A 13,241-nucleotide genomic window follows, 5' to 3' on the forward strand; every position below is an offset into this window, starting at 1 on the left:
TTCATATATTTTAAAAATATATATTAATTAATCTTTATAATTTGACTTTATTTATTATTTAATTTCATAATAATTTTTTATATCTAAACTTTCGTAATTCCCTACTTAGAGACAAGGAAATGTTAGGAATTTTCGTGAACTTCTCGTACGGGACGAGCTCTCTTCTCAACCATTGGGTTGCGCTACTTTTATCCGGTGCTCTAATTTTCTTTATCGAATTTGTAATTGAAGATACAAGTTATCTTTTTTTATCTTTCATCTCTGTTATTAAGTCTTGAAGGTCAGCTTCGCAGTTTGGGTTTAGTGTTTTTTTGTAATACTTGGACTTGGCATAGAAGGTGTTTGACGAAATGCCTCAGTGACTTGCTATGAAACGAGTAGCCCAGAATTTGTTTCTTTGCATCTAGGGACCTCTTACTCTTGTTGGACTCATGAGTTGCTTTGCTGGAATTGTCAAAGGCTGAGAAATCTTCTTACGTCCATCACCTTAAAGCTTAAGTTGGGTTGGTGCTCTGGTTTTCACCATGCACATTTGTTGTTGGAATTGCCAAGGGATACGAAGTCCTCTCACTCTACCTAATCTCAGGAATATCATCCGAGATAGCAATCCAGGTTTGATCTTCTTGATGGAAACAAAAAATGCTTACCATGTGGTTAAAAAGAAGATTGAAAAACTTGGAAATTTCAATTTGAATTGCATTAATCCTGAAGGAATTGCTGTGTAACACCCCTAAGTTCAGGATGCCTAGAACTACACTTCAATATGAGTGAGGAGACATAAAATAATGAAATACAAGAAAAGAAAATACAAGAAAACAAAGGAAAAATAATAGCAAAGAAATGTGATCAAGTTGAAACTTAGCGATGAAGTCACGAAAAACATTTTAGGACATAAATAGAACCTTATGGAAGAATTAATCTCATTAGAAAGATTAAAGAAAAATTAAATAATTAGTACAAAGAAAAGTGAGAAAACAAAAAACTGACAAAAATCGTTTTTACCGAATAATCAGGAGTACAACCCAAATAGGGGCATTTTGGTCAATTCACACTCCGAGTTAACTTTTGACCTAAATGTCCTTTAAAAATAAATAGTATTAAATTTTGAAAATGCCATAAAAAAATGAAATTTCATGGGTAGTATAATTAAAAACATAAAGGGATATAAAATGGGATAATGGAAAGTTTAATTATAATAATTAAAAAACCTAAGTTAGTGGAGCACTAGGGAGGGGTATATAAATTCTTTAAGTGGACAAGTGCACGTCCATTTCATCTTCTTCTTCATTGATTTTCTTCTTGGCCGAATGAAACCACCTCCCAAATTCCACCATTGACGTCCCATGTTCAAGCTCCACCCATCCACTTCCAAGCCAATTTCTTCCTAAGTTCCTTCATCAAAGTTAGTCTACACATCACAAGGAAGATATTGATACCAAATTTGAGAAGTTTGGTGAAGGTTTAGCAAGTTACAATCAAAGGTAAGTTTACATTTTTTGAGAATTCCTTTGTTAAGTTTTGTGTGCATGTTATGGGTGTTGGTTTGGTGAAGGAAAATTTTGAGTTTGAAGAGTTATTGTTGTTTTCATTTTGGACAGCCATGAGTCACGTTTTTGATGAGATAGTTGTGCATATAATTGATGAGAAATAATGTTGATCATGGTGATTTAGTAACCTAGTGAATTATTTCATGTTTATATGGTGATTTATACACTTGGATGGGAATTGGTAAATTGACGGCACTTTGATGTTGAAGAAGGTTTATGCAGCTTGGGAACACTTGAGTAATTGTATGTATTGAAGGAAGTGTGGGCAGAATATTGACCTAGAAGGATTGATGATATGTATGTAGATTGGTATTGAAAAGTGTATGTAAGATTTGTAATGGTTAGGTGTGTATGTAATGGTACTTAGAATTTGTAAATGTGAATTATATTTGGTGTGTTGAGGGTAATTGTAATCTGCCCAAAGTAATGTTAATGTAAAGTAGAATATGCTTTTGGTAATGTACCAAAACAGATTGGTAGGGTATGGAAGTAAACTTTGCAAGGTAAATATGCGTTTGAAGTGGGGTGTGAAAGGCATAGTGAGGGCAATGTACATTTTAGCCTATAACCTTAAATGTGTAACCTCAATTGGTATGAGACCAATTTGAGGTGAAACTAGGCACAAAATGTGCCAACTTTCATTGAGAAAACATACCAAAATTCTGCTTGCAAGGTGACCTAAGAAAATGACCAATTCGGATTAGATGCAATTAGGACCTGAAAAATGACCAATTGGGCAGCAGTGAGTGTTTAGGCCATAACTCACTCAAACCAGGTCCAATTGACCTGAAATTTTAACCATGAATAGTTAAGACCCATACCTACAAGTCTTATGAAGACACTAAAGCCCAGAAATGACCATAAGCAAGTCAAAAAGCTTGCACAAGTTCGGGTCCAGAAACTGGCCGAACCAGAGTTGACCAAATTGACCTAAAATTGACCTAAAATGGTACCATTTGACCAGCAGTAGTATAATGACCATAACTTGGTCTACTTAACTCGGATTGACCTAAAATTTTGCATCCATAAGACATAGATCTACAAGTTTGTAGTTTCAACCGAGGAACTAGATCGTCCGGTTAGGTCAAACCATTTGCATTAAAATGCACTAAACAAGGAAATGACTTTGGTAAACGTACCAAACCTAAAACCCTATCGAATGTGACATATTAACGACACTAAAACCTAATTTACCTAAAAGTATATTAGGTGATTAAGTGAATAATTGAGTTCAAGCATTATTTACCAAACACCATCGATAGAGATTAATTTGAACACTTCAAATTGTATTTCTAACAAGGACTCAAGGGAAAGAAATAGACAAATATCAAAAGTTTGTGCACAACAACTATTTCTCTTGAATTTTTCAATTGAAATAAATATTGACTATTTGTATATTATTATTTTAAATTGTGGAAATGTGTTTGATGGACACTTATTGATTGAAAAACATTGTGAATGGTTTGAAACTGTGAAAAATTGTTTGAATGATATTGATGGATACTTATTGATTGAAAAGCACTGTAAATGGTTTTTGTGGAAATTGAAGTGAATTACGAATTGTGTTGCCATTTTGTCAATGAAATTATAACTTTGGAAATTTATTGGATTCTTACGGATCATGTGAATAAAATGTTTGGAATTGTTTTGACTCACAATTGGCATGACACTGATAATATGTTCCTCCTCCATTAGTGGGGTGAGTGTGATTATTCCTCCCTCTTTGACTTATCAGTCTGGGGTGAGTATGATTATGTTCCTCCCTTTGACTTCCCAGTCTGAGGTGAGTGTGGATGAGTACTCATTAGATAGCTAGCTTCCTCCCTCATTGATTTCGATTATTGGGGTGAGTATGTCTTGTCGTGGTGTACAACACGGCATATATGAAAAAATTTGTGTCATGACCTAAATTGTGTTATTGATTGGCAACATTGTATTGTTCAATTATTTGATCGAATTGTGTTATTGATTTGCAAAACGATATTATTCAGTTATTTGATCGAATTGTGTTATTGATTTGCAAAACGATATTATTCAGTTATTTGATCGAATTGTGTTATTATGAAATTTGATAATTTGTGAATTGGAGTTTAAATTCCTTATGACATTCATTGTCTTGAATTTAACTATGGTTTTAAGTATCCACTATTGATATGATTTATGAATTGTGATTTAAAAATTGTATTTGGTTAATGTTGTAGACATTGTCTCAAATAGCTTTTATTATGAGAGATTTTGGGTATAGTGAGTATACCACATGTGGCATTTTGAATGTATATTCAATGTATATTTTGTTCTTGGTTCTGAGCAGTTGTAAATTTAAGTTGTACAGTAAAGTTATAAAATAATTATGAGTTATTTGACTTTTAAAAATTATGTTATATTTTTGTATCTTAGTCTTTGAAAATCACTGTGGATTTGACTTGAGAAATGTGTTGTGTTGATAAAAATGTTGGAGTTGAGATTTGAAAATACATAGAAAAGTTTTTAAAATCCCTTGTAGTGTATTTAATGGATTATCAGTAGACGGAGTTGGTAATTCATTAGGTATACTACGGGATCATGTTATGCCTTACAGAGGGGTAGGGTGTGACATGCTGGTGGTTTGTGTGCAGCCTGGATTGATGATCTGAAACTTGATATTATTACTGTTGACAATTTTTTCTTCCATTGTCAAATCACAGATTCTTATTTGAATGATGATTGGGACTTAATTTTAATATATGCAAATTGTAATGATGAGATTGAAGGAGCGGAAGCATGAAAACAATTAAATTAGAATATTGAATTCAAAAATTTTCTTTTAGGGTCTCATGCATTATGCAAGATTCATTATTTACCTATTGATTTCAATGTTCAATAGCATATTAAAACACTTTTAATATGTATTTGGATCTACATTTGTCATTTAAGATTTTAGAATTAACATATTAATTTATTAGAACCCTAGATTAATTCAAGAACATGTGCACTAACCTTTTGATGCACTGTAGATGTGTTTGGTACCTTTGAGAAGATCCTAGGATCCCAAATGTTGTCCCTCTAGATTGTCCACACCAAGATCACCAATGGCAGCCCCTTGAACAACTTCTAAAGCCTTGCCAACCAATTAGAAAATAGGAATCTGCCTTTAGAGATGTTGTAGATATATACAGGACACTAGAAACAATTTCTAGCAATTTTAATTTAAGAGAATGTGTGCAATTCTCTTTGAATTGATGAGAGATGAAGAAGAAGAGAGGAAGAGAGACTCAAAGATGGCAGCACAAATGAGAGAATAGCAGATTGTTTTTTTACTCTTTCATAACATCACATTATATAATTAAGTCATTACTTAAAACCCTTGCCACATGTCATCTTCTGATTGGCCAGAATTTTAATTGACCTAATCACATTAAGCCAAGTATCAAAGCTAGGTTTAATCTTGACTTTGATCATCTTATATGATTGGAAAACAAATGGCAAGCTTATATGGTGCCATGTGTCACCATGTCATGGTGCCACATGTCACCCTCTCATGGTGCCACATGTCACCCTATGAAATGACCAAATTACCCTTGTGTTGTAATTTTGAGTTCTCAACCCAAAATAATTATTTCTCATCTTCTAATCAATTTATATCAAATATAAATTAATTAATTAATCTCTATTAATTAATTTTTCATAATTAAATTCATATTTAAACACTTTAAATATAAATTTAACTTATACTATACATCCAATAACCTAGATTTGGTTTCAAGCCATGATAGAGACTTTGCAATCTAATTGCAAACTAAACCTATTTAATTAATCAATTAAACTCTTTAACTAATTAATTAAATCACATTTAACTTGGTGATTACTTGTGTATATGTGTGACTCACTAGGCTCATCACTAATTGGCAATGAGATATGATATTAACTCTTAATATCATCAGAACTCTTTCTTACCATAAATGATTTCTCTAAATCATTTTATGCACCCTCATAGACCATGGTTAACACCTAGCATAACATGTCATGGCCACCAAATTAGTAATAAGAAATAGCTTAAATGAACCTTTAATCATATGTTACCATGCACTAGAATCTCTTTTTTACAAAATCCCAATTCGAGTTGGAGTCATGATTTATGTTAAAACCCATTTGCTATGAATATTATGTTCTCTTTTAATTCCAATTCTTGATTAAAAAGATTTTCTCATCAGAAACTCTTTTCTGATTAAATCTATCTGTCTTTGTCAGGAACTTGAAACATCAAGAACAATTAAATGGACATAGGATTTTATGCACTGATATGATTTGTTACCTATGTTAATTCCTATATATAAGATAACTGTGCTATTTCAGATCTAAAGATTATATGCACTGATATGATTTATGACAATGCATTGACAAGAGTAAACTTTATGTGCTTGTCATAAATGTTACTGGTTCGGCCTACTTATCATATATAAGTGCCTATCATGTTTGTTATATGGCATGAGACTCTCCATTTCATCTTATTTATATCTCATATAAATACCTTGGGAACAAACATGATTACAATATTTCTGAATAACTAATGTCCTGTGTGAAGTATCCTTGATTGTGAACCAATTTATGATACTTTGTGCTAGAAATACTGTCACTCATATTCTTAACAACTTAAGAATAGAATTTCTAACAAAATATCAATGAACTTTTTCTATTACACATAAATATATTATGTAAATAGAAAAGTAAAAATGCCTTTTTATTAATAAAATATGTACAAGATACATACTAAATGATATGCTCTAGGACATACTACTAACAGAGATAAGAGATAGTTAGTTTCAAACTTTACTTCAATATAAGCCTCTTATGCGTCAAGATTGTGTTTTTGCAGGGGATTTTAACTGCATTACTTCTCCTCTTGAAAAAATTGGAGGCAATAATCATTCCCAACAAAGAATCAGAGCCTTCACTCAATTCATTGACTCCTGGGGATTGATTGATATTGGTTTTTCTGGGTTTCCTACTACATGGAATAACAGGCGAGATGGGTTAGCTAATATACAGGAAAGGTTTGGCAGATTTCTGGTTTCTCCTACTTGGTCACTCAAATATCCTTCAGCTGCTGTAACTTATCTTGATGATCAAGGCTCAGACCACCGTTCTATTCTAATGTCTATGACTCCTCCTCCTATGAAATCCAGGAAACAATTTCGTTTTGACAGTCGATGGCAACATAATCCTAAGGTAGAACAAATTATAGAAAATACTTGGCAAAGGGAGTCAAGGGGTTTGAATCTTCCTAGAGTTTTTTCAAAATTGAAAAACTGTCGATATGCTCTCTCTCATTGAAGTAAGACCCATCATGTTAATGCCAACCATTGCATTTCCAACCTCTAAACACAATTGCAATAAGTGAAAATTTCATCCCATGGACAAAATATGACAATGATCAAACAATTAGAACATGATCTTTTGTATGCAATCAGACGTGAGGAAGCCTTTTGGGCTCAAAAATCCATACAATCTTGGCTTCATTTGGGGGATTGTAATAGATCTTTTTTTCATGCTCAAGTTGTTCAACGACAAAGAAGGAATACTATCTTAAGAATTCTTGATTCTTCTAGAGTTTGGCGCACAGGACAACAAGAGGTTACTAAAGTAGCTATGGATTATTTTCGCCATATTTATACTACTAGTAACCCTCTTAGCACTGCTTCTCCTTTGGATTCTTTTCAACCTAGGATCACTCATGATATGAATGCCTCTCTTACAAGAGAAGTCACTCTAGATGAAATTTGAAAAGCAGTTTTTTCCATTCATCCATCCAAAGCTCCAGGGATAGATGGTTTCACAGCCTTTTTCTTTCAAAACTATTGGTCAGTGTTGCAAAATGACCTAGAAGTTGCTATTCAGGAATTTTTTCAGTATGGAAAGCTATTGAGAGGCTTTAATCACACAGTCATTTCTTTAATTCTTAAGGCTAGACATGTGCTATCTATGAAGGATCTACGTCCCATTAGTCTTTGTACAGTTTTTTACAAGATTATTTCCAAGATTTTGGTTCACAGACTTCAGCCTCTTATGGATAATATAATTGGGGAAGAGCAAAGTGCATTCATTCAAGGTAAACACATATCAGAAAATATCCTTATATGTCATGAACTCATGCATTCTCTTTCTAAGCAACAGGGTAAGGGCGCTGGTGGAATGGCAGTCAAACTGGATATTAGTAAGGCCTATGAATGTGTGAAATGGTCTTTTCTTCAGCAAATGCTTATTCGATTTGGTTTTCATCCTACCTGGATCTCTTGGGTAATGGAATGTGTGACTACGGTTTCCTACACTTTTCAAGTGAATGGTTTTTATACCAAGTTTATTCATCCGTCTCAAGGTATCAGACAAGGAGACCCTCTCTCTCCTTATCTTTTCCTTTTTTGTGCTGAAGGATTATCTCACATGATTAGAGAATCAAGTCTTTTGAGTCAATCAATTTCTCGACGAGGTCCTCGTATTACTCATCTACTATTTGCTGATGACTCCATTCTTTTTTCCAAAGCAACTACTCATGAAGCTGAATTGATTGACAATATTTTGAAGAATTATGCTGAACTTAGTGGCCAACTCATTAATTTTGACAAGTCTACCCTGATTTTTAGCAGAAATACTCATGGTGCTGTTAAATCCAATATAGCTGCCATCCTTAATATCAAAAATATCTCTGGTCATGATTGTTTTTTAGGCTTACTGTCCACTTTTCCTTGATCTAAAAAGGTTGCTTTTGCTTTAATTAAAGAGAGGATTCAACAAAAAACAGCTGGATGGAAAGAAAAATATTTATCACAAGGAGGAAAAGAAGTTCTTATCAAAGTAGTGACCCAAGCAATCTCGGTGTATGCAAGATATTAATCATTTGATAGCTAATTTCTGGTGGGGCCAACAAGCTCAGGAACGGAAAATGCACTGGATTTCTTGGCATTTGATGTGTACTCCTAAAAGTATGGGTGGTCTTCGTTTTAAAGATTTACAAGACTTCAACTAAGCATTATTGACTAAACAGGGTTGGCGTCTCATTTCTCAAGCCAACTCTTTGTTTGCTAGGGTCATTAAAGGTAAATACTACCCTTACATTTCCTTTTTGAATGCGAATGTGAATGCAGATGCATCTTTTGGTTGGAGAAGCATATTATGGGGTAGGCAAGTGTTACAAAAGGGTATTAGATGGTGCATTAGGGATGGGAAATCTGTTCTTTGTAAGCAAGATGTTTGGATTCCTAAATCCTTCCTTAATCCACCCCAACTCACGTCTTCCACCAATCCATCCATCCATTGGGTTGTTGACTTAATGAAGCCCACTCAATGTTCTTGGAATATTCAAGCTTTGAAGGAAAATTTCCAACCACAGGAAGTTGCCAATATTCTGTCTATACCAATTTCTTTATTCAGAGAGGAAGACAAGTTAATCTGGCATTACAGTAAGCATGGTAATTACAATGTCAAGTCTGGGTATTATGTTGCTCAAAATCTTCATACTGATTTACCTAGACATTTGAGAGTGGGTCCAGGTCCAACCTCTATTACTATGATTGACAACTTTTGGAAAGATTTATGAAATATTCAATTGCCTACTAAAATTTCTATTTTCTTATGGAAGCTTTTTCATGAAAGACTCCTTTGTGGAGAATTATTACATCGCAGAATTTCAAATATTCCAGCAGAATGTAAAACTTGTGGAACTGTGGAATTTTTGCAACATATCTTTTTCCAATGTCCTAAAGCTCTGGAAGTATGGATCCATTCACCTTTGCGAGTACGATCTCTCTTGCTACATAGTAATCATTTAGCTGATTATTGGCTTGAGCTTTTTGATGTTATTCGACAACATGTTGATGCTAAAGCTTTATTACAACTTCTTGCTTACATTTTTGGTACATTTGGAAATGTCGTAATGCCTTGGTATTTGACAATGTGATTTGGCCCTTCCAAGATGTTCTTATGAAGCTTCCACCTCTTTGGAAGAATTTTGAATGTCCATATAGTCATCATCTCCCCCACAGCACCCTCTAGTCCACCGTCCATCCACTTGGACTTCACCTTCTTTTCCTAAAATCAAAATCAACTTTGATGCTGCAGTTAATAAGCATCGTGGCTTTGGAGCTATCGCAGGTATTGCCCGCAACAATTTGGGTCATCCTATTGCTTGGTTTTGCAAAAGGATAATCGGCATTATTGACCCAATGGTTTTAGAGTCACTTGCTTGTCGTGAAGCTGCTCTTTTGGCTAAAAACAAATCCTTTCATCTTGTTTGCTTGGAAGGTGATACTCAGTTAGTAATCCAAGCTACTAAGGGAGACATTATTCAGAGTGATCTTCATGGTATCTTTAATGATATTACCCATTTATTTTCTGTACTCTCTAATATTAATTTTAATTGTGTTCCTAGAGCTTATAATAGTGTTGCTCATAATCTTGCTAAGAAAATGCTTCAGGATGATTCTTTCGCCTGTAATCCTTTAGAGCAAACTAATTTTGCTCTTTTCTCTTTAAATTAATAGATATCTCATTTCTAGTTAGCAAAAAAAAAAAAAATCCCTCTTCATTATTTCTCTCTTATATTTCTTTATTTCTCTCTCCATATTTCTTTTCCTCTATGCTCACACTGTTTTCTCTCTCATTCTCTTTTTGTTTTCATCTGTTAATAAAAGCGGTACAAGTTATCTATATCAAAAAGTCAATTAGTTTTTTTTTAAATTTTTAAGTAATCAAAGAAAATTATTTTCTAATAGAGAAAATGTAAAAATAATGTCTAATAAATTAAAAATTTTAAAAAATATAAATCCAAATTTAGTTTTTACATAATAAAATTTCTATTTTTAGCTAATATTATATATTTTTTAAAATGCATGGACTAAATAATTAATTTTACTAAAATAAAATACTAAATAATAGCGTTTTTAAAATATAAGAATTAGTTAATTAATTTTCTTAAAATAGAGAGACTAAATCATAATTTGTGAATAATAAAAAATTTAATTGATGGATTAAATAGTTTAACAAAAATTAAATATAAAAACTAAATATTATATTTTTTAAAATATAAAAATCAAATAATAATTTTTCTAAAAAAAAAAAAAATACTCATTAGCTCAATCGTCCCTCTCGCAACTGCCATGCTCTTCCTTCCACATTTTTAGCTTTTTTCTTTTGAAGAAAATTAGATACTCAAACCTGATATCATCAGTGATATTTTTTTAGTCATTAAATTAAGTCACCTTAAATCCTAATCGAATTATTTTGAATTGGAAAAGAAAAATAAAATAATCAAACTGCTTTATAAGAAGAGGGAAAAAAATTTAAAAAAAAAACCTAGCAAGCTAATTACATGATACTATATTTGTTTGTACATGCAGAGAAACACCAAAAAAGAAGGTCATCTCCTTATCTACATATACTCTGTATATTACCAACCACCTCAACATATTTATATTTTTCACTGCTTAATTTTGGTTTAATTTCTGGCTCAACTCACTAGGGCATATGAACACAGAATCCAGGCATACGCCACCTTTAGGATGCGTACAATCGATCTGCATCATCGAAAATTTTATCTTTATTTGCGTGTGAGGTTTCTCTACTGTGAATTCACCTATATCGTAGTAAATCCAATTTCCTTGTTCATGCAAATAACATTCTGATGAAACTTGCTGGCCACTCGACGTTGATAGCTGAAATTGAACGGGTTTTATGTTCCATCCATGAACTTGATCGATATTACATATTCGTCGGCCAAATCTTTTTGAAGCTTTGCCTAATTGGAGTCTGAAGGAGAGAGTGTATGTGTCTGGTGGAAATTCAAACTCCATTTCTCCTACTACTTCAAACCACCAAATTTGTTGAAGATATGCAATTGTATTGAACCTATACAAGTCAAACAAATAATAAACTATCTACATTAGTTGATCAAGAAAACAAGCAACAGATTTTGTATATATATATATATATTAATTATTCAAATCTTCTGTGAATCTTGTGACCTTTCAACAAAAAGCAGGTTTTTTATTTGCATTTGCTTTTTCTTGCGCTTTGTGTTCAGCCAGACTACGAGTGACAATGACAACCAAATATATATATATATATATATATATATATATATATATATATATATATATATATATATATATAAATGAATTGGGTTTAGATGAATGAGAAGAATCATAAAAATGAAACCTTTAGAAATTAAAGATTCAAATCATTTTCAAAATGGATTTTCATTTAATGCTACCCAAACACCAAGCAAAGAAGCAATCAATTAAGATCCATTTTTGTATGATTGCTTATCCAAATGAGCAAAATAGGTGTCACTTTCCTTAGCTATAGCAAATTTATCGAAATCTGAAGCCAATAAGAAACATATACACAAGAAAATCTCTCTCAATTTTTATTATTTAAATAAAAGAAAAATAAAATATATTATTACCTGGATTCCTCAGATGGAATATGATTCCAATATCTTCGATCATCTATCCCAGTAATTCTTAATGCCTTATACGAAACCGACAGACAAATCTTGCCGCTACTCTTATCCAGCCAAGCTTGCTGTACAAATTATATAAAAAAATACTTATAATATGTTAAGCTAAATTTTAATCTATAATAAAAGATTTTCACATATTTGAAAAAGCTTGAATTTTCGATAAATGGATGAGAGAGTAGCGGCAATCAGAAGTAGCTATATATATATATATATATATATACACACACCTTGGTGCCACCATCGAAGCAATTAGCGTGACACAATCTCGCATAAATCTCTTTCTTGCTCAAACTCGCTGGACTTTCTTGTAAAATTTTCTCAACAAGAAACTTATAGTTTGAAGGCAACTTTGTCTCCCATACCAAATCGGCTAAAGAAGCGCCATGGAAGGTCCGGTTCAACCCGGCCAGTTTACATATCTCCGGTGGATCCAAGTACATAAGAATAGAAGAGACACAACTCTCCGGCACATCATCAAGACTGGGTCTTAGTAGAGAAGGATCTCCATTACTGGCCAAAGCAAAACCAGAGAAACCAGCTCCCATAAAGAAAACGAAAGATCCAAGATGAATATGGAATAAAAGAGAAGGGGAAAAAAAAGAAGAATCCTAAATAAAGAAACTGCTTAAAGATAGAGGAGGAGGTGATAAATCCTAAGGGAAATAAGAGGAGGAGAGATTGAGGAAGGTGTCACCATTTTCTTCATGTAAGGAGGAATAATTGAAGACGAATACTGAGTCTTCAGGGTTTAAAGAGGAAGTGCATGTGAAAAAAAAAAAAAAAAAAAGAAGAAGAAGAAGAAGATGTAAGCATAAAGTGCAATTGTAAAATCTGTTTCTTTTTAGAGGAAAATATTTAATAATCAAAGGGGAAGAGAATATATGACAGTGGCATGTGGAAAAAACAGTTTATTCTATAATAAATTATTTATTATAGTGGTTTCAGAATCATTAATTTCTAAGACTGTTGTAATAGATAATTTGAAGTATCTCGACTTCTTTATTATTATTATTATATATGACAGATTAAAGTCTTTGAGTTGATTATCCTCTCTATATTAACTAATAATTAAGTAGTAATATCCAAGATGCTACCTGATTAGATCAGTTGTTATGGAGTCTGCTTCTCCAGCCACTCCTTTCAGTAAGTCGCACATGATACCAACTTAATTAGAGCAAATTACATATAGATTAATCCACGCC

The 13,241-nt window shown here is 32.7% G+C and overlaps 2 protein-coding genes across 2 annotated transcripts; one reads left to right on the forward strand and one right to left on the reverse strand.

Annotated features, from left to right (window-relative positions):
- The first annotated feature begins 56 nt into the window (after window positions 1–56).
- LOC110658414 (uncharacterized) lies at window positions 57–10,168 on the forward strand. The gene is made up of 2 exons (XM_021816010.2): window positions 57–612; window positions 6,400–10,168. The coding sequence occupies exons 1-2, from the start codon at window positions 525–527 to the stop codon at window positions 6,855–6,857; spliced, it is 546 nt and encodes a 181-aa protein (XP_021671702.2). The 5' UTR covers window positions 57–524; the 3' UTR covers window positions 6,858–10,168.
- A 556-nt stretch (window positions 10,169–10,724) lies between these two features.
- Window positions 10,725–12,813, reverse strand: LOC110658413 (F-box protein PP2-A11). The gene is made up of 3 exons (XM_021816009.2): window positions 12,267–12,813; window positions 11,983–12,101; window positions 10,725–11,423 (listed from the first exon to the last, which is right to left on the reverse strand). The coding sequence occupies exons 1-3, from the start codon at window positions 12,582–12,584 to the stop codon at window positions 11,003–11,005; spliced, it is 858 nt and encodes a 285-aa protein (XP_021671701.2). The 5' UTR covers window positions 12,585–12,813; the 3' UTR covers window positions 10,725–11,002.
- Window positions 12,814–13,241: the final 428 nt, after the last annotated feature.

Source organism: Hevea brasiliensis, chromosome 13 (assembly GCF_030052815.1).
Source record: "Hevea brasiliensis isolate MT/VB/25A 57/8 chromosome 13, ASM3005281v1, whole genome shotgun sequence".
In the NCBI taxonomy this organism is placed as follows: Eukaryota; Viridiplantae; Streptophyta; class Magnoliopsida; order Malpighiales; family Euphorbiaceae; genus Hevea; species Hevea brasiliensis.